Here is a 27252-nt window from a genome sequence, read left to right as displayed (position 1 = left end):
AATATGTATTTGTTACGCGTTGACGCGGCGCCTCAATGCCGCGCATGGCAGGAACCAAAAAGGGATCTACTCTCGACAGCTGGGCCCGTTCTCGCCGCTCTCTGCGTCACGGCAAGGGAAATTGGGTGGTCCGGCGGACACCGCCAGTGATCCGCAATGTAAAACAGCCTGGGAAGCCCCTGATGATCATAACTTCTCGCAAGAGGAAGTCGTCTCGTGGCTTCGAGGTGAAGATCCTCCATGGCGAACTCCGCAACCGGAAACCCCAAAATGCCTCGGATTTCTTGCGCAGTGCGTGCTGCTGTAGATTACTTAGTGGCATGCGGCGGCGGTGGGCAGAGAATGTCTTGCAGCAGCAACAGGGGCATTGCCACCCCAGACAGGGAACGAGACATCCTCGGCCGGCTCTCCGCCAACTACGGAACAATTTCCAGTGGCCCGTGTGTCCAGGAACACGATCTGTTCCGGCTGCCGAGACCATGTTCCACCGCTAGAGGGCACAGCCCGCATTGACGGCCAGTGAGAGTCCTAAAGCTGGAACTTGTGCCTTTAGGCAGCAGAATAACGACCATGTGGATCGTGGCGCCAACAGGGGACAATGACGCGCCAAACGACCTGCCAATGTCCTCGGCGCTCACTCAGCCTGAGGAAGGCGCTGTCGCGAGTCGCAAGGTACGGCAATACTTGCACAAGATCGCACGTGTTGTGAGGCGCCGTCGTATGGATCCAAGCCATAACTGAGTGTCCAAATTTGCACTTGGAACAAAACAGCCACCCGCGCGGGTGTTAAAATAACCCAAAGTCAAAATCATCTCACATCATGCCTACGAGCTGCACCCGTGGAAGAAGCCATTGCGCTAATCAGGTTCATACAGGGGATTGGTGATTCTTCGATGGCATCATTCCGCGTCTGTCTAGCGTGGCTTTGCATCCTTTGAAGTCGGGGGGCGGACGGGCCGCAATGTTCTCAATAGTCGCCAACCTGAGATAAACTCGACTGCCGCGGACTAAAGGTTGCGATGAGTCGTTGCTTAGCACTGGTTCATGCGGGCGGCACTGGGCTTGGGGGGGACAAAGCTGGTCTGCGCGGGCCGGCGGCGTGTGGCCGGCGCTCGACACGATGCCGTCCGTTGCGAGCCCGCACGAAGGCACAAACATCTGTTTGCACCACGGCAACCAAAAAGTTTCAATGTTGTGAAACCATAAGCTTGGTCACACCGAGCTTCGTCTGCCAGACAGACACACAACGCTCCAACACGAAGCTCTGAAGCAAAGATCCACTGCACGCACACCCTGGGGTCGTAGCCACTCCCCCGGAGCTCAGCCCGACCTTGGCCTATTCCACTCCCGGCTTTTTGTTGTCAGATCCCCATCCAGTGCCCTTCGAATACTCTCCCTCCTCCGTGCGGGACAAGATCACCGGCATGTTCTGTATATCTTTCGAAGCGAGGGCACAAGATGCTCTTCGGAGTGTCCGGCTGCGGAACCATCGCAAGGTCCTGGCGCACCAGCGTGCGGAGCGATCTCAGCTCGGCGGTCATCGTCACTGAGCGTGCCTTGGGCCTTGCTTGCCCTGCAGATCCGTGGCGTGGGGAGACTGTTGCGTCTGTTCGGCACAGGCCGATCAAAGACTCTAGCTCAAGGCACAAAGGAACAGAACGGCTAGAAACGAAAGCTTGCCAGCCAACCACTCCTCGAAACCGAGTCACCGCCCCCCCTTGCGGGCCCGCGCCCACCAGCCCCTCACAGCACAAAGAGCTGGCCTGTCCTCTATGACACCGGCGGGCTATGACGTAGCCAGCCCAATCCTACCCCTGCAGCTGTCTTCCAGGAAACTCCACCTTGCGACCCTCGCCTCGCTCGTGTACCTGGTCGTCCAAGTGGGCAAGCAGAGGCCTTTGCCAATGGGGGATCGTAATCTTGGCATCAGGCCCACGGATGATTCTGGTGCACGAGCATCACTGTTGCCCGTGATGGCTTGTACCTCATCATGTGTTCTGTTTTACGTGATTCACGTCTACCGGCGAGTCTTGCTCGTCTGTGGCACCCTCGAAGCCGCTGCCACTCAGAACAGAGCGAACAGTGTTAGGGCTAGGACCAACCAATGTCGAGCAATCGTACGGAAAACACACCAAATCTTTACTGGCACCCAATCATGCGCCCCGTTGCTCTGTGAGCCGCTAGACCACCTCGGTCCCTACTAAGGTTTGACGTGGCCCCGTTCCTTGGACGGTTTTAATATGCGGCACTCTTCATCCGGACACTCTGTTTCAATCAGGTTCTTGGGTCTGCTCAAGGAACAAACGTGCGAATGGACGCATTCTAGCGCAACAACTGGTCCCACCGAGCAAACGAGACTGTTGCGCAGAAGGCAGTCGCCCGGATTGCGGCACTGGGGTGGCCTCTAATTGGGGGGGGGGGGGGGTCTGATGTAGTCAGGCACAGCTCGCCGAGCCTGTGCTGGCCGATTATCCGTGCAGTCGCGACATTTGGTACAAACCCCTATGGGAAACCTGCGGTGCTTTGAGTGGCCCCTCTGCTTTGCTCTTGACTCCCGGGTCTGCTGCACCAGCGACCACGTTCGAAAGACGCATTGTGAGCATATCTTAGATGCAACTGAGGCAGATCTATATTCGGAGGCATTCGGAGGCATTTCGTTGGCTGGCCGCACAGCGAAGGGTAACGTATACGAGAAACCACCCACAGTCGGGGACTTGAAACTTGATCGGCAATGCCAACAGTCGTGCCCCCCGCATTCCTACCAGACTCGCCAGACTATTATTATGCCCACTGGCCTTTGTCGGTGAAGGCAGGCGAGGACATGACCTGATCCTATTCTTGTCGGTTGCGTGACATTTCAGTTCAGCCACAAGGAAACTCCAGGCGAGACAGTGGCCGGCAAGCGGCCGACCACCAGTTACCCACAGTTTTGACGCACACCAGGACGAGTCACCAAGCCGCCGCCGTATCCGGACCGGAGCGATCGCATTGTCTTGTGGCATGGACACAATCCAGCATCTGTGCCTGTCTCGACATGATGCCTATTCTACCTGGGGCGAGGGACGCTCTGCACGTGGGATATTCATCCTGAGGGCTGGCTGAGGGCTGTCTCACCTTGGGGGGGCCCTTTCCCGAGGCATGTATGTCGGTGAGCCAGCCCGTGCGAACTCAGACAATGTCTAAGTGGCGTCAGCTCTGGCGGGCCTCGAAGCACCCTCACCATCAAGCATGGCCCAGAATGCAGAATGCGGTGCCAGGAAGCTCAACACGGATCGTCATGTCACAGCATGGATACTGAGCAGCAGTCCATTGAGCTGCTGGCCGAGATGGGGATATCACCGGTCGTGTGTCTGAGCTGGCCAACCCACATCTCGCCCTCACCAGCGGGATCCGTCAGAAATGCACTCTATCAAAGTTTTGCCTGGGGTGCTTCGCAGGACCGTTGCCACCCCTATGCCGTCATGCGCACACGCCCCCCTTCTTCTTCCTGGGCCCCCCTGCAAGCCCTCCCACTGAGCCCCTCCAGAGCGCGTGCCTTTTTTGTGTTGTCCGCTCTCGTCTGTTTGCAACACCATTGTGCGCTAGTCGAGCACTCGAGCCCGATCTGCTCTGGACCCCCTATCATTCCGCTTCCAAGGTTTCCCCTTGGCCGCAACTTGCTCAACGCCCCCCTTTTCGAGGCCTCTGTGTGCCCGGCGCGCAGATGCGCGCAGAGAGATCTCGCGGAGCCATGCCTGGGGCATCTGAGGCTGGCAACACCGCGCGCCGGCTCGCATGGACAAGGTACATGAGCCTCGAGCCTCGAGCCTCCACGGCCTCGACTGCATCGCCGCCCAGGTCCGGCAGGTACCTGGCAGGTGGTTGAAGGAGGGGCCAAGTCGTACGTACCCAACCCTTGCGGGGGACAATCAAAAGGACGCCAGCACGGGCTGCACGGGCTGGGGAGGACGTACCTACCGTACCCCCCCCCCCCCTGGGGGCCCTGGCCCAAAAGGCAAGTCTATTGTGCCAGTGGGTGGCGGGCGGGCGCCCAGCGATAGCTGTCAGGCCATGTCTGATCCCTTTGCTCCCACCCAGTAATTTCCCGACCAGCAGCACCGCCAGCCTGGTCATTCTAATACGTGCCGTGACCCGTCGTCCGTCTGCACCGTTTCGACATTGCGACTGAAATGCTCGTGCTCCCTTTCGTCATAAAGTATATACCTGCCATACCATTTCCGCCCACGCCCTGCTCCCTCACCCACTAATTACCAGCCAGCACCGCCTCGAGCTGTTACACCTGCCCGCAAGCATCCGCAAAATTTCTTCTCCTCTGCGGTGGCATCAAATCAAGCAAGACCATAACCGCGTACCGGCCAAGTGTGCCCCTCTGCCCCAGTCCAGCCAAGCACACCGACAAGTCTGCAAACTTGAGAGAGCAGGGAGGAGACTAAAGCCTGCCCGCCTGCCCGCCCCAGACCAGCCGCCTGCCCACGCAGGAATCATAACCCACCGGCTTCGGTGTGCCAGCAGTCACCACATTTTCGACCTTGCAAATTGCGCCTCACCCTCTCGCGCCTGCGCCTGTGCTCACAGCAACGCCTTCGAGCGTCAAATTTGCCTTGGCGACAGCCGCATATTCTCTCTCGCAGCTCCTCGCCACGCGCCACCGAAGAGTGCACGCCTCAGCGCCGGTGAAACCCGTGCCCTTCGCACCTGAGATTTCTAGAACCTCCACAGACCAAAGGCAGGCCCAGGATTGCCCACAGTTGGTGCTAGCTCATCCTCGCCCATCCAGCACCTCGAGTCAGCTCCCAGACCGGTAACTGCGCATCTGCGACACGGAGCTCAAACCAGCACCCAGCACCACCGCTCCACGCTTGTGGGCACCTGCCGTCAGAAAGGCCACCTCGATCTCTGCATTTGGATGTGCAGTCGGCCGCTGCAGGGTTCCTCGTCCACGTCCCTGGAGCAAAGACGTCTCTGCCTGGCCAGGGGCAGCGCCTGTCAGGCGTACGGCAGTGCTGTCCGAGGATCCACGTTTTGACTACTCCAGGCCTTCGGTCACCCCCAACGAGTGACGGCCCAAACCGTCCACCTGCATGAGAACTGCCAGCTCATCAGCCCCCTCTGAGGACTGGTCGGGCCACCAGATATAGGCGACGCCCTCTCTCCGGCCTGCGTCGCTCTGCGCAGCGAGTGGTCGCGGCGCTGCCAGAGGTCCCGTGGTCAGAGGTGTCGCGGTCTCCTGGTCGTACCTGTACTCCAGCTGTACCTTGTCGTTGCATGCAGTCTGACTGGACTCATCATCACCCCAAATCCTATCAGGCTTCCGATTGCCTTGCAGTACTCCCACGCGGGCTCGTCTTACTTAATGCCAGGCTCGCGCTCGCCCAGCTCGCGACCCTGTTACGACAGTAGACGTTGAGCCCGTTTAGTAGCCGTCGTCCACCTACTTGATAGAGATCTCCCAGCTTTGGCAAAGGCGATGCCAAAGATGACTTACTCCTAGATACACCCCCGTCCTCCACTTGGTCAGACTATATATCCTGCAGCTGGTCTGAACCTTCTGACCCTCACCATCAACGTCCACAAGACGAGCCAGCGCAACCATGGCTTCCACAACATACAGCCCTCGGGTCCGCTCCGGGTCGCAGACCTCGATAGGCACACCCATCTTGGCCGCTCAGAATGCTCTACTGAGGCGTGCCCGTACCCACCAATATCCAACAAGCCAGCCTACCATCCAGCCAACCTCGGCGCCATCTTCATATCCAGCATCTTATACAGCTCCTGCAATGTTCCCCAACGACTCGCCACTTTTGTCTCCGGAAGCCGGGGGGTTCACCATCAGCAGCTCTGCCAATGCCTCGCCGGACTACCACCGAGGACGGGATATCGAGCAGTTTCCCATCCCGCCACCTTTTTCTCTGGGAGAGGCATTGCTGTCGCGGAAACCAAGCGCCAATTCTCTCACGCATCCCAGTACTGCTCCGCCTAGTGCAATGGCCAGCGTTTTGGCCGAAAAGAACGACGTCGGCGGCAAGGGTCTCATGAGGCGACTCTCGAACCGCGCTCATCGGCTAGCCAGGCCGCGGCGCACATCGTCGGTGGCGCCGAGAAGTCGAGATGGAAGTGTTGGGCCAGGGATCATGCGACGTCGTAGCGACAGTACCAACACGGCACCGCCAATGGATCCCTTCACCTTCGGCATCGACTCTGACGATGAGTTTGCAGATGAGCGCCTCGACCTTACCTCACCCCCGTCTGTCTTTGGTGGCGAGAGCATGATCCGCGATTTATCGTCCGGCAGCACCGCAGCATCCATGTCAGGTTCCGGCCCCTTCTTCGACACGCCGCAGGCACCCATCATACCTCTTGCCCTGATCAAGGGTACGGAGATGAGCAAGGTTTCGAAGAAGAACAAGCTCAACAGGCTCAAGCGCGTCGTGCTGACACTGGAATCAGAGACTGGTAAACTCATTTGGACAGCCAAGAACAAGCAAAAGTGTCTCTACATCGATAACATCAAGGAGATCAGGACGCGGTCAGACATCCGGCAGACACGCCTTGACCATGGCATTGCCGAGATAGAAGAAGGCCGATTCTTCAGCATATTCTACGCGTCAGCGGAAAAGTCGCGGGCCAAGGTCATGCATCTCATCGCGGACGACGAAGAGACATTCACGCACTGGGTCACCTCGCTAGACTCGGTCTCCAAGCACCGTGAAGTTCAGATGGCTTCTTTGATGGCGTTCAATGATGGCGCCGTCTTCAACTTCTGGCAAAACGAAATGCTGAAGCATTTCGAAGGCAGAAATCACACGGCAGAAGAAGAGGTGATGGACTTTTCCGCCGTCCAGAGAGCCTGCCGGAATCTACACATTCACATACCACTCAAAGACTTGAAAACCAAGTTTATAATCGCAGACAGCAACCAGACAGGAAAGCTCGACTACGCCCAGTTCAGAGTGCTTGTGAGCGAGATGAAACGCCGCGGCGACATCCGAAAGATCTACCTGTCGATCGCAGCTGATCCGGAGCGAGGCATCACCTGGCCGGAGTTTGCCGCGTTTCTCCACGAAGAGCAAGATGAAGAAGTTGCGGCGAATGCAGATCTTTGGGAGTCGAGATTCAACCACTACGCGCGCCGTTATCGAAACCGTACCCTGGAGCCCGCCACACCTGACATGAGGGCACTTAGGCTCACAGAGCAGGGGCTTTCCGCCTATCTCACCTCGAAGGACAACTGCACGCTCACCGCGGCTCCCGCGACATACTCTTTCGACCGTCCAATCAATGAGTACTTTATATCCAGCTCACACAACACGTATCTTGTGGGGCGGCAAGTCGCCGATGACTCGTCCCTCGAGGGCTACATCACGACACTCGTCCGTGGCTGTCGTAGTGTCGAGGTTGACTGTTGGGACGGATCTGACGGTCAGCCAACCGTCAAGCATGGATGGGCCCTAACCAATCCCATATCATTCCGCGAAGTCATGTTCACAATCAACAAATACGCATTTACTGCCAGCCCGTTTCCCCTGTGGATTTCCCTCGAGGTGCACTGTAACAAAGAGCAACAAGAGATCATGGCCGAGACGATCAAGGAGATCTTTGGGGTACGCCTCGTGACAGCACCCCTCGACCCTGCCTCGGATAAGCTCCCGACGCCGTCAGAGCTCATGGGCCGTGTCCTCATCAAAGTCAAGCAGACCGCCGAGAAGTATGGCGGACCTAGCAATGCCGAACCGACAGGCCGTCGTCGTGGCAACAGCCTGACATCGCCCTTTGCCAAGCCGGTGGCTCTGGACAACAGCAGTATCCCTATTCAGAAGCTGGGCTCTAGTCCCTTGCTTGGCCCAAGCCAGACCGCTCGCAGAACCATGGCTAAACGTGTAGACACTATCAACGAGGGGGAGGTCCACGATACGGTCAGCAGCAGCACCAGTGAAGGCGAGAGCGACGATGACCGCCAACGCCAGAAGCAGAAGACGAGCAAAATCGTCAAGTCTCTCGGCGAGCTTGGCGTCTACTGCTCCGGGGTCAAGTTTCAGGGGTTCGAGTCTGAGAACTGCAAGAAGGCGAATCACATCCTGTCCTTTATGGAAGGCACATTCCGCAAGCACACCAAGGCTACCGAATCCAAGGCCGCCCTCCAGCGGCACAACATGCGCTTCATGATGCGTGTTTACCCACAATTCAACCGAGTTTCGTCCAACAACTTCAACCCTTTGATGTACTGGAGGAAAGGCGTCCAGATGGCGGCTCTGAACTGGCAGACGTTTGACCGCGGCATGCAGTTGAACCAAGCCATGTTCGATGGGGGCACGGATCAGTCCGGCTACGTGTTGAAGCCCTCGCCGATGAGAGAATTCCGCATCCTCCACAGCCCCTTGCCACCGGATGCTGTCGGCAAGCTTGAGCGTGCCAACATGACTTTTACCATCAGTGTCATCTCAGCCCAGCAGCTAATGCGACCTGCTTCACTGCCTCAGAACCGCACGATGGATCCATATGTCGAGGTCGAGATCTTCCATGCCAATGACAAGCGCGACAAGCATGACAGTATGGCGGGTATCCCGATTTTGACCGACACCCCCCTCAAAGTCCATACCCCTGTTGTGTGTGGCAATGGCTTCAATCCCACCTTTGACACAGACTTCCCGTTCAACATCACTACTAAATATCCGGAACTGGTTTTCATCAAGTGGAGCGTGAAGCTCTCTGGTGACGGAGAGACGGTCCATGACCGAAACATCACCCTTGGCACCTATACCGCAAAACTGAGTAACCTCAAACGAGGCTACCGAACTCTGCCGTTGCTAGACTCGAACGGCGACCAGTTCCTCTTTTCGACACTCTTTTGCGGGATCAAAGTTGACCCGGCCACGAGTGTCTACGTCAACCGTGAGGTGCAGGCTGCACCCGTGGGCAAGTTCAAACATGTGCGAACCGTCTTCAGCCGAGCAGCAGCTACAAACAAGAGCGTCATCGACAAAGCAAGCTTTGAAAAGGGCAGCTTTGAAAAGCAACAAGTCGAACGAACGACATACGAGGGCACCTGAATATGAGGTGCAGAAATTCTCTCGTCCTTCCTGTGTACAACAATCGCGTTTCTTCACTGTTTCACCACCGGGCAGCATATACACTCGCTTTTACATCGATCAGAAATCGGCGCAATCAGGGCATCAGCAACTCTTTTGGAAAGGGTATTTGCCAAGTGCATATACCCTCACGGCTTCTCTGAACGACACGTTTCTGGAGCATTTTCTCGGAGTGGCTGGCGTACAGGGAATATTGTTTAATTTTCCTATGGTCTTTTTGGAGAACGACTATAGATGTTCGGACAGCACAGCACAAGGATTCCACGGTTATTCGTCGCCCGCCAAAGTCAGGGTCTTGCACGGAGTCTCTCCCATGTCGCTTGCAAGCACAACTTTCGCCGGGAATTAAGGCCCTTTTTCACAGTTTATGTTAAGCATGCAGAGTGGTGTTTATGGGAATTTCTTTTGGATTTCTTTGGTTACGAAGGCGACGCATGGTTCGCCTCCAGACGCGGCCGGGAGCGATGACTTATACCTCAAGGCACTGGGTGTTTTGTATTGCTGGTTTCTCTATTTGGCATTTGGGGCACCAAACGCGAGGGGCTCCTTGGGGGTTGTTTTACGAGCAATGGAGTTTGACATCTTGGCTTCGGGATGAAAACCGCGTGGTGGCTGGTGCGCCGGGTCGCGAGGCTAGAGGATACAAAACGATACCCTCGAGGCCTTTTCCACGCGCGCGGACAAGGACAGGGCGAACCACTGGCGAAGGCACAACAATCACATCATATCCAGGGATAGCATCATTAGGGAGTTTTTGTTAGGCACGGCACTGGATGGTCTGAGATGGGCCGTGTCGAATTTTATTCATGACAGAAAAACCGTTACCGGCTGTGGTTCCATGTGCTTTGCCTTGAACTTCATGTTGCCTTGCGCTTGTTCCATGGTCTGCAATTGTGACTTGCGGGCCTTTGTCATTGTATTTCTGCTTTCGTGATGATGCCTGCGTATGCTTGGAGGCTCTGTGAAGGGGGGCGATGCCAGAAATTATAAGGAAACGATTATCATCTTTTCCTGCTCGTTGTTTTCACTGGGCCTGGATATTTCCAGGGGCGGTCCTCGTGGGAAACAAGCTTCGGTATTGCACCAGCATCATGCACATGCCTGGCGCATGGCGTTCACTGTGGCCCCGTTTATGAAAATAAGAGATGGCCGGATGCCTAGAAGCAGAAATGACAGAAAAGGGTCACTGTGCAGGTGTGGAAGCTCTTGAAGGAGAACTGAAGTGCACCTATTGCTCGACTGCCATCATCGGAGCAAACAGGCAGCAAACACACATATAGGTCAAGTACTTCAGCCAGCCTGAGAATCGTCTGGGCACCGGGAGCTCTGGTGGACACTTGACCCGGCCCTTCTCAACATATCATCAGCTGGCTTCTTCCCGTGTCGCCAGCCAGCCAGCCACAGGTCAGTTGAGCTAACGGAGGCCAGACCGAGGGGGGGCCTGACAGGAACAGGCTCTGCCAACTTGGCCCAGTCAGCATCATGGCGAAGTCTAGACCACGTCCAGCTGAAAGGAAAGGCCTCCCACGGGCCCGGGCACGGGCACGACCGAGACGGCAGCGGCACACAAATCTCCACGTGGATGCTTGCTTGCCTGCTTACTTGCTGACTTGCTTGCACAAGACGATCGAATGCGCGCGCGCGCCCACGTTTCGGTCCAGCCGCCTCGTCCCAACCTTGGACGACCCGCATTGACCGGTCCCGAAGCTTACCTTGGTCACAGCCTTCTCTCCGCGTCACAGGGCACACGAGGCATCGCTGTATACGAGCACACGAGCCCTGCCTGCATCGGTGACGTCGTGGGCAGCTTTCAACCTGCCAAACCGTCACAGAGAATCTTGGTTCGTCTGTCCACCAGGCCCGTCGAAACCACTGCGCCGGTCGTACAAAGTTTGCGGGGTCGTCATGGCCGTTATCAATCCGAGGTTCTGGGGGCTTGCAGGCTGAACGAGAGGCTGGACCTGGCGGCCAGGCGGCAGTAGTGACAGCGATGGGTGTGAGCCGCGTCGTGTTCGTGTGTTTCGACATGTTGTTGGAGTCTGACAACTCGGCCTCCCAAGTCCCAGGCCCAGGCCTTCGGATACTCACCGGGCCCACGAGGCCAGACTCAACAGCTGGTGCAGTAATTGCAGGTGCCCAGCCATGCATACGTACGCTACGCGAGGAAGACTAAGGACGAGGCCGCCAGCTGGACTAAAGGCATCGTGCGACCAGCCAAGCGCTGCAGGGCGCCCTCTCCGAAAGTCTACATCCTCCGCGTAAAACGCTCGGAACCAATCTCGACAGGCCGCTCCGCCAAAAATATGCAGTCCAGTCGTAATGGCGACAGCTTTAGGCACGTCCTTAGCGCGTCTGGCCACCTGGGCCGCGCAGACGTAATAGTCGGTCAGCAGCGAGGGAGCTGAAGCTGGGCGACCCAGAGGCTTGCGACAGCAGTCGCGACTCGTGAACTCTGCTCTGCTCTGCTCTTTCCTGTTGTCAGTCCAACCCAAGCCACACATCAGCGATTGCGTTCACTGCTCATCCAAGCCACCTCCCGCCTGTGCATGTGCAAACCAGCCGCACCATCGTTTGACAACACGTACAGGCTCGGCCGTCCCGAGGATAGCTCAGCTTCGTTCGAATGTGCTGTGCTTGACCGTTGATGCCTTGTTGTGATCAACAGAATTTGTAATGGGCGAACACAATGTGGAATCTGTTTTCGCACTTACAACTGTGTCAACGATCAATCCGAGGCATATATTTCCCAGCTCTCCTCTCTGACTCGAGACATCAGGAAGTGCAGTGCAATGTCAGGCGGCAATGTTCGGAGTGCCCAACAAGTGGCGAGTCGGATCCGAGGTCAGCTTGGTGTAACCCCCCTTTTCCTTCTTAGCCCAGAGTCGAGACGACTCCTTCATCTCCAAGAAGCTGCATGGCGCAGTGACTCGCGCCACCATTTAGCACGTAAGAGTGCCAGCGTCATCCGCCCAGACCCAGAACCACCAGGCGGCATTTAGACTTTGGTCTAAGCCACGTGGTGTAGACGAGCGAGTAGGCGTCCAGAACATGACTAGAGGACAGCTCCATGTGAGACTCGCTGTAGCGGCGTACACAAGATATTTGGCCTCCCAAACTGGATTATATACGACCAGGGGCCCCCGGCTCGTTTCTTTCAAATTAATCGTCTTATCAAGGCATCTGATAGCTAGTTGAGTATACTGTCATCGATATCATGGCTCCAACCACGCCCGACAAGACTGCCAACACTGGCTGCTTCGCCTCCTTCGGTCTACTCCCCCCTGAGATACGGATCAAGATATGGCACTATTCCATACCAGCCCCACGCTTGGTCGCCATCAGGTCCCCATACCATGGAAAGCAGCAAGCTCTTTTGCCAACTTCACTCGCGGACGTATTGGCGAGCTGCTACGACGACTCGACTACAGAACGGATAAGCTGGCGGTCGGACACCACACCGCCAGCTCTGCTACACGTCAATGCCGAGGCGCGGCACGAAGCCTTGAAGTACTACAGATTAGCTCTTGGAGTCGAGGGATCGAAACCTCAGATCTATATCGATTTCGAGAGAGACACCTTGTTCTTCGGCAATGCCGAGCTCGAGGGGCGCTGTAACTCGTTGTGGGGCAGCACGCCAGACCTTAAATTCGCGCGGCGGTTAGCCATTGTGCCCGAGGGTGCATGGAGGGTTCTGAGGTGGTGGCGGGACTTGGACCTTGACTCGCTTCGGGAACTCGTCTTTGTTCATGGCTCCGAAACGCTCGACTTCACAGCACCTCTCCCGCCGCTCCTGGAAGATGCCGCGGCTCTCGAGCAAGAGGATGTTGACGAAGCGGAAGAGGATGCACGTGCCAAAGACGAAGACGAAGACGGAGACATGGACAGCAAAGACCGCGTGGTCGTGGCTGCTGAAGAAGTCCTGGAGGACACAGCCGAAACCCTGGCAGAACTATCGAAACAAGAAGTCAGCGAAGGATCAAGGGCGACCATACCGGAGCTGGCCATCAGGTCACCTGCGAGCACGACGCCGATGGTGCCAAAAGCGCGGCCAGAGCCGCCTCGTCGCAGACGCTCGGAAGAGATCGATGCTGCTGCGATAAAACGTCAACAAGATGCCAGAGACGAGCTCGCGACGCTGATGATGGCGTTGCCGACTCTGTGGAGCAAAGAGCCGCGCTTCACCACAGCGACGTTTCAGACACCTGTTTCTCTTGTCTCTGCTCAGGTCTGAAAGTCCCGGACCTTGGTTTGGGGGAGTTCGCATTGCGTTGATCACTCATATACCCATTTCATATACCCAATCCCGAATCGGCGTCACTCTTGCCATTAGGTGGCATCCCACTTGAGCGTTGCACATGTCTGAAGTTCAGGCCAGTTACCTTGCAAAGGGCAACCACGGCCGCTTGTACATACAGTTCACTGAATCATATACATACTCCCACCGCAGAGAACGGCATGCTTGCCATGACAACGCTACAAACTCTTGACGCACATTTATCCAAACAAGTAAATGACTTCCGTTGACAATGAATGGAAATAGCATCGTAACTATATTGTATGCCCCCTCCATCATCGGATCGAACAATGTCTCCAAGGAGTCAAGCCCACCTTTCTCACTTTCTCTCACCTCACCACACTAGAGACAAAAAGTCTCACTCCAGGGATACAGACCACTTTCATTAGTTTGCATGTCCAACGCCCCTAACCCCCCCCCCCCCCAACCCAACCTAACCCAACCCAATCCCTCTTGAGTGAAACAAAAAAAAAGTTTCGAATAAAACAGCCCATTTGCCTATTCGGTCGTAGAGGGAAGTGTGTGAGCGATAACGTACCTTGCGGGGGAAGGGGGGGGTGGCAACGCTAAAAGACTGGTATGGAACCAAAATAATCGGAGGTTTGGCCGCGTGGTTTCGAGAGCTAACATTTAATTAGCTAACCGTACGCGCGTAATCTTTTGTGGATGGTGGGCGGGTGAGCACGGCTGGGGCTGGGCTGGGCTGGGCTGAGGCTTAGGTTGTTGGGTGGGTGTTTGAAGGGGGGGGATTTAAAGTGCTAGACTGCACGGCGGTTAGGGGCTTACTGAATGCTTGCTTGCTTGCTTGCTTGCTGCTCCTCCCCGGTCCCGAGGATCGGGGTGCTTTGCTTCGTCTAATATGGGTTCCGTGTATTCTGGATATGGGTAATCTTGGAAAGAGAGATGGGGGGGCAGCGGGTGGAATGATTTAGCGTCGTGATATTTATGCAAAATGCGGAGAACTGATCCCACCAGGGCCTGCTGTTGTGAGATCAGACGAAGTGCGTGTAAGTCTATGCAGGTATACACGGCGCTATTCGCGGCGAGGAACATGTTGTTTCTGGATGCACAGGATCGCGTTGCCTCGACACGATATGTATGCCTAGGTATATGTATTGAGAGAAATCCACCTCTTCACACAAAGCCACATGCTGAATTTCTCTTCTTTTCTCTCTTCCAATCTTGGATACTTTAGAAACATGGAAACTTGAATTGACTGCTCGCTCTAGAAACAAAGTAAAAAATCTGTTCTCACGAAACAATGCCTACACCCCCCTCCCGAGATGATAACAGACGTCAAGCCTCGCTCTAATTTCATAGCCTCGACTGCGATGACAAGTAGGAGTTGCCGAGCTTGAGCATCTCGACGGCCTCTTCGACCATCTCCTTTACAATGACTCCGGCGGGCTGGACGCTGGTGATGGAGCCAGCGACCTGGCCCATGAGATGGGGCGGGTCGATGTCGTTGCCCTGGTCAATGTCGTACTCGATGGGCACGATGCCCTTGCTGGTGAGCTCCTTGATCTTGTCGGGCTGGGCGTGCCACTTTGCCACCCACTCGTTGGTGCGCATGCGCAAGGGGCGGCCGGACAGGACGAGGGTGCGCTCGGTGGCGTCCCAGTCGGCCGTGACGACGCTCTGCTTGTGCTGCTCGGCGCAGTTTGCCTCGACCGACGCGACGAACCGCGTGCCCACCCACACGCCCGCGGCGCCCTGCATGAGCGACGACGCGAGCGAGCGGCCGTTGTAGATGCCCCCCGCGGCGACCACCAGCGCGGGCGAGCCCTTGAGCATGGGCGGCTTGTACTGCCTGGCGACGTCGACGACGGCCGGGATCAGCACCGAGTTGGCAATGTTGCCCGTGTGCCCTCCCCCTTCCCCGCCCTGGGGGCACACCATGTCGACGCCCAGGTCGAGCGCCTTCTTCGCGTGCTTGGGGTGCCCGACCATGTTCATAATGTAGATGCCCGCGTCGTGGAGGCGCTTGATGACGTGCGGCGGGGGAACCCCCACGGCGCAGACAAACAGCCTCGCCCCGCTGTCAATCGTAATGTCGATGAGCTCGTCCAGCTTGCCCTTTGTGTAGTCGTGGTTCGTCTTGCGCGCGCTCCCGCCGACCTGCGGCAGCGCCAGGTCCACCCCGAACGGCAGGTCCGGCGACTTGAAGTTGGCCTTCATCTCGGCAACGATCTCGCGCAGCTGCTCGGGCGTGTACATGAAGCCCCCGATGACGCCCAGGCCGCCCGCGTTGGACACGGCCGCGGCGAGCAGGCCGCCCGAGGTGCGCGCCATGCCCGCCAGGACAATGGGGTGCTGGATGCCCAGCAGCGTCGTCAGGGGCGTCGTGATGGGGCCTTTGGTCGCCATAGTGAAAGAGGAGGGGACGAGACGACGACGGCGGCCCGTGTGTGTATATGTGGGAAGTGAACGAGGTTTGGTGGTGGTGGTAGATAGTAATGGTCGGATAATGGGGATGCGGAGAGGAAAGTAGGAAGCAGCGAAGGTAAAGGTCTGTTTTGTTGATGGTGTTCTTGCTGTTGTTATTACAGAGTATTATGTATGTGCTCCTCGGCTCGACACACACACACACAGAGACCGGCCAGAAGGTGCCGACGGCCCCTTGCTCGCTGCAGGGCTGTAGATATTGGCGGCGATGCTGCTGATTATCTCGGCGACGGGGCTGGGATGCTGTTTCTTGGGGAAGGTCAAGTCGGGAGCCCGGCGTGTGTCGCCTCCCCCGAGTGGGGTTGGCCCGGGGCAGTTCCCACCCCCATGCGGGGAGGCCCACATGCCGAGGCTCGAGCTCGAGGCGTCCCCTGCATTACCACTTGCTGCGCGCACTTTGCTCCGCTCCGTGCCCTGTACGCAATAGCCACCCGCACTCGAGCGTAATTCGACGCAAAGACAACCATTGCGAAGCACGAACCGTGGAGCAGGAGTCGTGTTTCCTTTGCGAGATTCGCATCGGCCAGAATGAGCCCAAGGGCACGAGTGAGGAAGCCCCATGATCGAGCCATGTACAAGTTGTCAATCAGGACAGTCATGACCAAGCGCTGCCATTAAATCTCTTGTCATTCGACAGTCGGCTCTCGTCGGGCTCGCCAAGATCCTGGGGCACCAAACTAGTTGCGCCCATGGTGCCAGCCGTGCACCAGAGAGGCTGGACCCCTGCTCAGCTTAGCTGGAGCTGCCGATGGGCCAGCCGAGGCAGCCCTACCAACTCCGCCGCAACCAGCCTGCTTTGCGAGCACACGCCGTGCTCCCTTGACGGGCAGCATAGGCTAACAAGTCCGGAACAAGCGACCAGGTCACGGTCATAATCTTTTCCTGACAATAATGGATCAGGAGACCCAGTCTATTCTGACGCAGTGGCCTCGCCACACAATAGGCACAAAGATTGGTTACTAATCGGGTATATATGTACAAACAATGCAAGGTATGCTACCGAAAGTACGGCAGCCGCGCTGGCACAAACTCACTCGACCCCGGCCTGTCCTCCTCCTTGGGTGGTGCGCTCTCCGGCGGCACCGCGTCTGTATGCCTGTGCGACCCGACGCCACGGTCCGCCTCGGCCGCATGAGCAGCAGCAGGTGGCGGCGACGTACTCCGGCCAATTGTCTCCACCACGGCCCGTTCCGGTGCCGGTATCTCCCCGACCTTGACCATCTCCGTCCTCGCCTCAGGCACAGATTCTATCGTCAGATCCTCGCGGCTCAGGCCCCTGCGGAGCGCAAGCTGTGCTGCTGCATGTCTCTTCTGCTCAATCATCTGCGCCTCTTCCTTCTCCAGGGTCTGCTCTTCTTGCTGCAAGTCGGCAAGCGATGGTATCGACGCGACCATGGGACTTCGTGTGTCCGAGCTGAAACTGGGATGCGATCGTATCGATGGTCTTGTGTGGACAGAGTCGATGGTCGTTCTCGAGACGGTTCGATGCATTTTGCCTGCCACCCGTTTCCCTTTACTGCTCCTCGTCTTGTTGCTGGCTCGGTCATCAATATGGCCAAGCACGGACGCCAGATCGTCGTCCAGTGGTACTGCGTCCTCTTCGCCCTCTCCGTCGCTGGGAAACAGGTCGCCTCTTGACCGGTACGAGTCGCTCGTATCACCACTCCCAGTCGTCCCACTGCGTTTTCTTGATGGCATGATGACGTGTTCTGCAAGGAACTCTTCATCACTCTCGAGCTCAACCCCGTCTTGGTCAGCCGGACCTTCAGCAGAGCCAAGCAGTGGCTCCCGCTCGCCTTCGAACTCATGTTTAAACGCGCCGGGGTGCTCTTGCAGATTGGCCGCACTCGGCTTGTATCGTAACGTGCCGCCTATCTTGAACGGCAGCCGTCCCAGAAACCCAATGGCCGAAGTGCTGGGTATCACCGTAGGATCGTCTTTAAGAGTGTCCGTGTTGCGCACGCCGCCACCACTGGGATTTCCCCTCGTCCCGTAGCTCATCCCTCGTTGTTTGGATCTCGGCTGGTCCACTATCTCGCCGCCAGAAGTCCTATGACGCTTGCCCGTGCCTGCTAGCAGGCGGTCCCAGTCCTCATTCCTCCACCCGCGCAGGATCCCACCACCTTGCTCGTCGCTATAGAGATCCTGGTCCCAATCGTCGTAGAAGTCAAAACTGAACTCGGCGTCCCCGCGCGAATGCCGCCCTTCCCGGGCTCGACGCGCGCGTTCCTCGCGATCGCCAAAGCATGTCGCAACGCAGCCTCCACATGCGTCCGAGATGGAATCGAAACACGGGTTGATGTAGGTATGGCCGAAGCTCCAGATACCAGCCGCTGCATTCTCCGTCACCGTCTCGGTCGTGTGTGAAATCTGGTTCCATCGCTGCCGAAGGCGGGGATCCTCGAGGAATGCCATGTTGTGAGGGCACGAGCAGGACGCTCGGGCAAGTTCATTCAGTAATTGAGACGGAAGCGCTGAAGAGCGGCAGGACTCGAGGTGTTGTCTTTTGGGGCCAAGATGGATTTGCGAGCGCACAGGCGACTGTTGCTGGTATGCCTCCCGTTGCACTTTGCAGCAGGCAGGACCTTGATGCTGGCTAGTGAATCAAGCCAGCAAGCGCAGGAGATGCTCGCGCATCTGCCATGGGCAGGATACTTGATCTCAAGGTCGCTGGCGATACTGGATAGACGGCGCCAGGCCGTCCGGCACGAGATGGGAATGCAGCGAGGTGAGGGCTTGTTGTCGAAAAGCTAGAGCTTGCGAAAGGGTTGGGCCGTCGTAGTGAGTGAGATGTCGAGATTGACTTGGACGCGGCGACGATGCGAGCTGCGGGGCTTGGGGCGGATGGGACGTCCAAGGGGACAAGAGTGTCGTCGCGGGTTAGAGGCTGGGAGTCGGGTGCGATGAGACGGGCGAGGGAGAAGTGGTTGTTGAGGAGCAGCTGCGACAACGGGGTTGAGGCCGGGGGTGGATGAGAGCCCTGGAGTGTCGAGGGACCAGGCGGTTCCCAAGGGTTGCATGCATACACGCCAGTCAGCGGCAGTCGAGGGGGGCTTGCGGCTGCAGGTCAAAATCTGGTGACGGGTCAATGACTGCACCCTGACCAGACCCCAGCAAAGACAACACTGGTACCAGGGCACGATGGCGGTAGCTGCACAAGATGGCGAGCTCATTCCCTACTGCAGTCGCTCGACGGCCAAGAGCGCTGATGAGTCTCGCGTGTGCTTTGCAATATTCTTCCATACCGGCACTGCCAGACATATTCTGCAGAGATGATGCAATGAGGTCATGGAGGGCGCTTGGGCGAGTTAGTGGTGTGCTAGCCCTGACTCGCCTGGCCTGGTCCTTCCAGCCGACGGGTGGACTGAACGCCGCCAGGAGTCACGACAAGACTAATTACGTGAGCGACAGAAGGAGTCACGATTCACAATGGCCAACCCGATGTCTGTTTGCGTCCCCCAGCCCTGGCTCGACCTTGTCGTGCTGCAAGTGTCTTTCTGGAAGCACATGAAAAGAAATGGTGCTGCTTGTTGGCTGCGCCGCACAGTCAATTGAATCGAGCTGTGTGAGCCAGAAACTGCAAACACCCGACCATGTGATAGATTGCATGGGACACTGCGTAGATTCTGTACTTATTATCCCTTTGCGCAGGCGAATCTACATACTATGTAGTTCTGACACTGTCGTTGATGCCGTCCGGCTTGGGCAATCACCCAGCAGCACACAGAGGCCAATCCATTGCCAGAAAAGTGGATGCGGCCGAGACCCCTGCTTGTCTGCCCTGCGAGATGCTGCCGCCCAAACAGCTGCCGTTCGTCAAGCAAGCGCCTCTGCGACAAACACAGCTCTCCTGCTCAACCACGCATCACGCCCTTCCCGCCGGCGCAACGCCCTCCTCTCGACGACAGTCCTGACGGACCGCTGCACCCTTCCCCCCTTCATCCCTGAAACGAGCCACATCACGGCGTCCGTCGCGTCCTCCGCTGCGCGCCTTCTCCTGTCGAGCTCCCCCAGTCCGAAGCACCAGTCGCGACAATCTTCGAGCTACCCGCCCCGCCCATTTCACGCGACTCTGGCGTCAGTCGCCAGCACCTTTCAACACAACCATTCTCTATCGCTTCAATCCGCGCGAGTCGTTCAATCCCGAACCAATGTCAGCGGCCGTGTCCCTCGGCGATGTTTGATGCCCAGCGGCCTGGTGGTGGAGGGTTCGGCGGAGCCACCACCACTCCTGCTAACCGTAAGTCAACCTCTCCTTACAATATGCAATGTTGGGAGACCAACCATGGGTCGTTATGGACGAGGGACTGCGATACTGTGCGTGGGGATGGATGACACGGGGCGAGTCATCACGCCGTCTTGCAGCCTTGCCAGAGGCATGTAGGAGGATGACACAACCTGTCGCTTTGGCCGGATCGCACAAATCAGCAACGCCGAGGCGCCCGAGACGGTCATACTTGGTGTCAAGCTTCCAACCTCGTGGCGCTCGAGGCGCGTTGAAAAGGCGGCTTGCGTCGCCGACCGGCCAGGCTCAGGGCTATTCTCGAATTGATACATGGTGACGAACAATACCAATGTCTCCCTTGAAACCACCGAATCCCATTCTCGGAAGCTCCTGCCTGGCGGTGAGCCGTAATAGGCTCCGACAGCATTTGGCATGAAGGTATATTGCCTACTGATCATAATGTGTAGCATTTGGCCAGCTGTCATCCGGCCCGAGCCAAGCGGTGAACCCGTTTGCGAGCGCAAAAACCAACAGTGTTGCCAGCAACCCATTCGCAAAAGCGCAACCGACGGCAACCACAATCACGCCAGCAGCAGCAGGCTCCAACCCCTTTTCAGGTCAAGCGAAACCTTCGAATCCGTTTGGCGCAATATCGAATGCGCAACCAAGCCCGCAACCCTTTGCAGCCGCGAATGCCCCAACAGCGAATGCCAGCCCATTCAGCAGTACACCGTCCCAGTCACAGACAAACGGATCTTCAAATCCACCATTTGCAAGGCCCGCATGGCCAAATGTATCACAAGCGATAGGAAAGAGGAAAGGCAACCCTGTCGGGCAGAGCGAACCAAAGTTCTCGCGAAACTCTCCTGATCCTCATGTCGCATCCAATCGACATACCCCGGCCGTACGAGGCGGTAGAGCGCAGCATGGCGCGACAAGACCACAGCAGCCGCGGGCGCCAATCCGTCCACCGACAGAGAAGGATTCCGATCTGGCCGTCAAGGTCTATGCAGCTCTCGCCAAGGACAACATCAGACCGCCACAGTGGCCGGCGAACCCTGGAAGTAGTGCTCAGAGAAAGGCTGCCGAGAACTTTCGGGAGGCATATATCAGCTACCGCGAGAAAGCACGAAAATGCCTTATCAAAGCAAACCTGATCGATGATCCCGACAAGCGACGAGCACTGTCAGACGCTCTTGAGTTTAAGGGAATTTGCGAAGACATGTGTCCGGACTGGGAGCGAATCACTCGAATCATACAGCATGACGTGAAGCGTGAGGAACGGGAAGAGATCAATGGGGAGAGCCAGGCAAACATCGAACTCATGGTCACCCGACATGCGCGCTCGTCGGCGGGCCAGGATGCTCCGTTACCAATGGACGTACGCTCGCCAGGCGCACTCAGACGGACCTTGAACTACATGATCGACGAGCTCATACCCGAGGATCATCTACTACCAGCACGACACAACTTCTTATGGGACCGAACGCGAGCCATCCGCAAGGACTTCATCTACCAAGAATATGCCATGGGACACGACGAGATGAAGGACTATATCTACTGCCTGGAAACCATCGCCCGATTCCACGTCACTGCTCTGCATCTCCTCACACAACCTGACTTTGCCGGGAAGGACTTCTCCGCGCAGCAGGAGAACGAGCAACTGGAGAAGACGTTGATATCGCTCATGCAGGCGTACGACGACTGTGCAAAGCAAGGAATCGAGTGTGAGCATGAAGCTGACTTTCGTAGCTACTACATCATCGTCATGGCCGATAATCCTGCTTGGATGGACGTCGTGCAGAGCTTCGCTGCCCGATTTTGGAACGATTCAGACTCAATCAGGACAGCATCGATACTAGTGGAGTCGCTCAAAAACGTCTGGGACATGCAAGGGCCGTTGATGCCACCTGGGACGAGCGAAATGGCGTTGCCCATCATTTCTGCCTTCTTCGACATTGTCTCCAGCCCGGCAATCTCATACACGATGGCGTGCTTCGCTGAAATCCATTTTCCAAAGGTCAGGCGGTTGATGCTGAAGATCTTGCGGGAAGCATACTGGCGGCCAAAGACTGGTCCAACCGACTTGACCCCGGCAGTCATCCAGAGACAGCTGCGACTTGACTCTGAAGAAGAAGCCATCGAGTTTGCAAAGAGCCAAGGCTTCACATTTGGCTTCGCAAATGGCCATATGTACGCCGTCAACAATGCACGGCAGGCCCTCTCTGAGGACAAGCCACCACGCATGTTTTCGAAGAGTCTTGTAGAGCGAAAACGTGGGAACCACACCCTTGCCGAGGTGATATACACAACATTCTACGAGGAGCCTGCAAGCACAAAGCAGGCTTCTGCCAAGAACGACAGCCTCTTCGTCGACGATTCATCTGATGTCCAACTTGGAACAGATAGCCCGGTCCTGAAGCCGTTTGACGCTACAACAAGCGGCTCCGGAGCACGTTCGCCTTTCGCGTTGCCATCCCCAGCTGCGCAAGAAGTGCCGCCAAATTCCACGACTTCATCAAGACCCTCAATGTTCCCAACCCCTCATTCCCAAGCGGTCCCAACTTCCGAGAAACAGAATTTCTTTTCGACACTGCCGCCGCCAAATACCGACCAAGCAAGCAACAAGACCACTTTCGCCTCCACAGCTGGCTTTGCTGAAGCTTCAGTAAAGCCAGCTGTTAAGTCCTTTATGCCGAACATTGCAAGTGCCAGCCCTGCAACGGCTTCTAGCAATCTTCCCAGTGGTAAGACTATCACGGTCGAAGCAGAGAAGTCAAACCAAGCACCCGCGCCACCTAAGCCGGGTGGCTTCAACTTCTCGTCGGCCCAGAACCCACCGTCCTCTACTTCGCCAAGCATCTTTGACAAGCCAACATCATCCGCTCTGCCTGGAGCCGCTTCCTCTGCCACAACCGGTTTCGTCTTTCCGGGCTCCGGACCTGCTGAAAGTCTTAAACCGACGCCACTTTTCCCGACAACCTCCGAGCCGAAACCAAATGCTCCGTCATTTGTATTCCCGCCACCCTCCACAACCGCACCGAAATCCGCACCATTCACAGCCGGTAGGTCCATTTCATTTGAGGCTTGTTTGGTTCTAGGCCAGAGATATTGTGATTCCTTTGGTTCAACTTTGAGCATACGCTGCAAAATCTAAATTTCCAAGTGCTAAACATTTCCAGGAACGGATCTATCTGCGACAACCATAACGGCTACGGATGGGTCTAAACGGCCCACGCAAAGCTCTACTCCCAAGCAACCAGATCTGTTTGGCCCCCATTCAACCAAGGCGCCGAGCTTGCAGCACAATGAGACGAGTCGTATGCCTCCGAAACCCAAGAAGGACCCCATGGATCTTCTTACCAGATGGTATGTCTGTGCAGATCGTGGGCTGATGGAAGAACATCTTGAGGAATGGATGCTTGAAAGCATCCTGCAAGGCACATGGAATGACTTCGAAGAGGCAGAGTTGGAGAGGATAAGGAAAGAGGAGGATGACAAGTCATGGGCTGAGGCACGGAAGTTTCGCGAATACAGTCTAGGAGTGACTTACTTCTACCGGTGGCTCGACAACTTTCGCAAGCGGAGGGCCGTCAAGCGTATTCAGTTGGAAAAGGAGAAGGCGCGAGAGTGGAACTTGCCCGAAAACCGGGCGAAGCGCGAGACAGCGGCCCGTGCCATCAAGGAGAAGAGTATGCGGGAAAGTAAAAAGCTCTTGGTGCAGAAGACGTCACAACCGGACCTCAACCGACAACACAGGTCGTCATTGCCGACGGCCGTTGAGCCCAGACCACGGAGGGACAGTCTTGAAGAGGCCTTGCTTGTCCCGCCAGCCAAGAAGGTTGCAGCCAGAGACGCTGCTCCTGAAATGCCAGTCTCCGAACAGCCATCCAATAGCGACGATCCACTGCCAGGCGAGCGCAACTTGCTACGATTCGAGAACCAACGACGCAGAAAGCGAGGTCTTCAACCATTGAGGAGATATCCGGAAGCCGGTAAAACATATAAAGAAGGGTCGAAAAGCGCGATGCTCAAGGCCCTGTCCAGTGGTACGGGACGCGACACCATGTCCCTTTCCACAACCAGCTTGCGCAACTCGACATTCAGCTCCAGCTACCGGTCCAGCCTAGGTTTCAACGGCTCTCGCGTTACCAAGACTACGTCCCGAGTCAGCGACCCGTACTGGAAGCTCAAGGCGAACGGCCTCGTGCAAATGCCGAACGGGGAATATTTGCACGAGAGCCTCGCTATTCCCATGCTCGAGGACGGCCGCCGGTTTCCTGGGATAGGCGATTATGGAGTTTCGGGAAGCTCGCGGGCGAGCCTGAGCCAGTCTGATGTTGGCAGCATCGATATACCGGAATTCTCCCCACCGCCAGTCGCGCAAGACGAGCAAGAAGCTGGGAGCGGCGTTCTGACTCGACGACGATCACGCGTAAGCATGTCTCCTGCTGCTGCGAGCATCTCAAGATATAGCCAACCATATCAACATCTTCGCCGACAAAGTGAGCAGCGTCAAGGATCTCTCAGTCTCTCGAGGGAACGCAAGCGCGGATACGACCACATTGATGACGACCACGACTACAATGATAAGGCCGCCCACCGTCAATCGGGCGCCTTTGCCGAAATCGACTCCGGCCGCGAGGGTAGTCTGAGTGTCGGCGGCGGAAGCTTTCACAAGCGCGCTAGGAGTGGTGCTCGTGGGGTGGCTGCCACTTCAAACATCGTCTCTGCCGCTGCTGCTGTTGCCGCGTCACCTTCTGGGGCAGCCGCGGCAGATACGCAGTCCGTAGGGTCTTCAGGCGACTCTGATTTCCTCGCGAGCATCGATCGCCTGCTGCGCGACGTCCAGGATGCAGGACGGACGCTTTCATAGTAACGCTCACTGCTGGCAAGTTTGGGGGTAGACCTGCTGTGCCTGTTTGTAGATTTTGATCTGAGAGCTCACTCACCGGATTATGTGGGGCCTTTTTGTAGAATTTGGATCACGGAGCGGCTTGCAACAAAGGGGGCTTTTGGCCTGGCATATATTGTTAGAAACATGAGAACATTGACAGTACGATACACACATGATCGATCGCAAGCCGGGTGGTCAGATGAAAAGCCCCCGTCGGGGGATCGGAGCAAAAGCAAGGGCAACAAACCAGGCCCTGGAAGACATGAATTGTAAATTTGCATTGCGAACATCAGGTGGCTGCATCTAGTTTACCACGGTTGCATTTTCTCGGCCCTGAGGCTGGATAGGAAGTTTTTTATATACACAAAACAGCAGCATGACGCAGTAAAGCACGAGACGCGAGTGACCTCTTTGATACGGTTTTTTTTTTGGTCTTCTTGTCTTCGATCTAAACATTTCGGGACTGGAACGGGTTTTGTGCGCGGCAAAGTGTTCAGGTTGGGTGTTGTGAAAGTCCAGACCCGGGGAGTGCTCCCGGCTCTGCTTTTCTTAGTATTCAGGAAGCGATTGTTAGGAGGTAATGCCATGTTTTAAAAGTGCCAGAATTGTCTGTCAGGCAAGCGGGAGCACTGAAGGAGAGCACTGGAGGATACCGACTTCGCATAGTCGTCTGGCTTGACGATCCGGCTTCGCCATCGCCCCAAAAGCCGAGTCCGGAAACATTACTACATTACCTCCTCGCTTTGTCTGGGAGCAGGGTAATGAAGAGGGACATACACAATGCCTCGAGGACCTCACGGCTTTCCATGTTGGCCACATTTTCCAATTTGGTGGGGAGTTCTACGCCCAACCGCCCGACCGACCTCCGTGTCCTCCAAGGATGACGCCGCGGGGCCGGGAGCCGGCTGGCTCGGCGTGCGTATCCGGACGAGCGAGGTGTATGACAGCAGCTGTTGTACGCCAATGGGCTGATACCTCCTCCTACTACGACTAGACTAGTACACCTGAAGAAAGGGGCTCCGCATATGACATGGGCAATGATGTCAAACGCGTGGATTTAATCCTCTGGATCGCGGAGCCCCAAAGTCGTCCCAACTCCACAGTCGGCGAATTTGTGGACACGCGCTACGGGGTTGAGATCGCGGACAGACCCTTTTTTTCATCTCTTGATTTTGCTCGTGGGGGCGAATTCGTCTTCGGCAACAATGCCTGCTGTGCTACATTATGTTGGTGCGGCACAGTAGTAGGTCGACTGTGTAAGTCCTGTTGGTGACGGAGGACCCGTGCCTCATTGCGCTCTACTACAATCTTCGATGCCTAGTATTGGGATTCGGAAAACAAGAGTGCTCCGAGCCTCCGAACCCCAAAGCTCCCTCGCTGAGCAATGCATCCAAGTTTCTGACAGATGCATGTGCCGCCCATGAGACCGAGGCAAGCAGGTTTCAGCAGAGGCACTGTCGATCCTGATAGGACTGCCGAGGCAAATTATGCCTTGCTGGATGCGTTCATGGCCTGGCCGTTGAAACGCTTGCCTGTGGCAGCAGCAATCGCAAGGGATACGGATGGACAAATGCACGAACAGCTGGAGGCATGTGCCTGTGATGCGTGTGGCGCACGTCACGTCACACCCTTTCCGTTGCCTCGTCTGGTTTTTGTTCCGCGTCGCGCTGGTCGGCAAATGGCGGCCAAGACCAGGGCCAGGGGGGCCCAGGGGTGGGCCGGCGGGGCGGAGATATTGCTCGCGCCAGAGACAGAGACAGTGACGTCACAAGCAGCATGCTGAGGAAATAATCTTCGGATCCCCTGCGAAACATGGTTGGCTTTTGGCGATGCGGAAGATTTGCACGACAATCCGCCTGCGAGGGAAGAAAAGAGTCAAACTTTGGCACAGGCGTAGAGAAACCTCGATACCACACACTGGAGGGATGTGTGTACAAGCACGTATCTGTTGTAGTGACACAAGCCAGCAAGAAGCTCGTGCACAGACGAAAGCCTGCCGCTAGTCAGTCGAGGGCCCGCCAGGTTTGGCAATCGGGCACTCTCAAAGAGGCATGCCGGGGGACTACTGCCAGGGTGGCCGCATCGCACTGCAGCGGTGGTGGTGGCTCGAACAGCTGGCCGGCGGCCACGCATGGGATGAGCAACATGTGCTCCATTCCCGATTAGCTCGTGTGGACACCATAGCTTAAAATACTTACCAAGGTGTCGAATAGCGGCGATCAGGCGGGCCGACTGACGGCTCGCTCGTTTCTGCTCTGATCTTCGCGTGTCTATCAGCACCACGTCGTTCACCATGTAGTGGTTC

At 56.7% G+C, this 27252-nt stretch overlaps 6 protein-coding genes across 6 annotated transcripts; 4 read left to right on the top strand and 2 right to left on the bottom strand.

Moving 5' to 3' along the window:
* Nucleotides 1-5591: 5591 nt before the first annotated feature.
* B0I36DRAFT_240380 (phosphatidylinositol-specific phospholipase C) lies at nt 5592-9047 on the top strand (the record flags this gene model as incomplete). The annotated part of the gene is made up of 1 exon (XM_046149758.1): nt 5592-9047. One exon carries the CDS (start codon nt 5592-5594, stop codon nt 9045-9047), a length of 3456 nt encoding a protein of 1151 aa, XP_046014226.1.
* Nucleotides 9048-9263: 216 nt separating this feature from the next.
* B0I36DRAFT_108506 (uncharacterized protein) lies at nt 9264-9924 on the top strand. Its single transcript, XM_046147845.1, has one exon. The coding sequence runs from the start codon at nt 9479-9481 to the stop codon at nt 9845-9847; it is 369 nt and encodes a 122-aa protein (XP_046014225.1). The 5' UTR covers nt 9264-9478; the 3' UTR covers nt 9848-9924.
* A 2342-nt stretch (nt 9925-12266) lies between these two features.
* B0I36DRAFT_321343 (uncharacterized protein) lies at nt 12267-13577 on the top strand. The gene has a single exon (XM_046153687.1). The coding sequence runs from the start codon at nt 12301-12303 to the stop codon at nt 13315-13317; it is 1017 nt and encodes a 338-aa protein (XP_046014224.1). The 5' UTR covers nt 12267-12300; the 3' UTR covers nt 13318-13577.
* Nucleotides 13578-14311: 734 nt separating this feature from the next.
* Nucleotides 14312-16079, bottom strand: B0I36DRAFT_321342 (2-nitropropane dioxygenase). Its single transcript, XM_046153686.1, has one exon. The coding sequence runs from the start codon at nt 15745-15747 to the stop codon at nt 14695-14697; it is 1053 nt and encodes a 350-aa protein (XP_046014223.1). The 5' UTR covers nt 15748-16079; the 3' UTR covers nt 14312-14694.
* Nucleotides 16080-16821: 742 nt separating this feature from the next.
* Nucleotides 16822-18240, bottom strand: B0I36DRAFT_362064 (uncharacterized protein; the record flags this gene model as incomplete). The annotated part of the gene is made up of 1 exon (XM_046158589.1): nt 16822-18240. One exon carries the CDS (start codon nt 18238-18240, stop codon nt 16822-16824), a length of 1419 nt encoding a protein of 472 aa, XP_046014222.1.
* Nucleotides 18241-21096: 2856 nt separating this feature from the next.
* Nucleotides 21097-23290, top strand: B0I36DRAFT_108476 (SAC3/GANP/Nin1/mts3/eIF-3 p25 family-domain-containing protein). Its single transcript, XM_046147844.1, has one exon. The coding sequence runs from the start codon at nt 21273-21275 to the stop codon at nt 23205-23207; it is 1935 nt and encodes a 644-aa protein (XP_046014221.1). The 5' UTR covers nt 21097-21272; the 3' UTR covers nt 23208-23290.
* Nucleotides 23291-27252: the final 3962 nt, after the last annotated feature.

This window comes from Microdochium trichocladiopsis, assembly GCF_020744255.1.
Source record: "Microdochium trichocladiopsis strain MPI-CAGE-CH-0230 chromosome Unknown B0I36scaffold_4, whole genome shotgun sequence".
In the NCBI taxonomy this organism is placed as follows: Eukaryota; Fungi; Ascomycota; class Sordariomycetes; order Xylariales; family Microdochiaceae; genus Microdochium; species Microdochium trichocladiopsis.
This window is presented reverse-complemented; position numbering and strand designations above follow the sequence as displayed.

What these genes read in the sequence shown, in the direction of transcription:
- B0I36DRAFT_321343 (XM_046153687.1), top strand. Translation starts at nt 12,301, where the DNA reads ATGGCTCCAACCACGCCCGACAAGACTGCCAACACTGGCTGCTTCGCC.
- B0I36DRAFT_321342 (XM_046153686.1), bottom strand. Translation starts at nt 15,747, where the DNA reads ATGGCGACCAAAGGCCCCATCACGACGCCCCTGACGACGCTGCTGGGC.
- B0I36DRAFT_108476 (XM_046147844.1), top strand. Translation starts at nt 21,273, where the DNA reads ATGTGTCCGGACTGGGAGCGAATCACTCGAATCATACAGCATGACGTG.
- B0I36DRAFT_108506 (XM_046147845.1), top strand. Translation starts at nt 9,479, where the DNA reads ATGGGAATTTCTTTTGGATTTCTTTGGTTACGAAGGCGACGCATGGTT.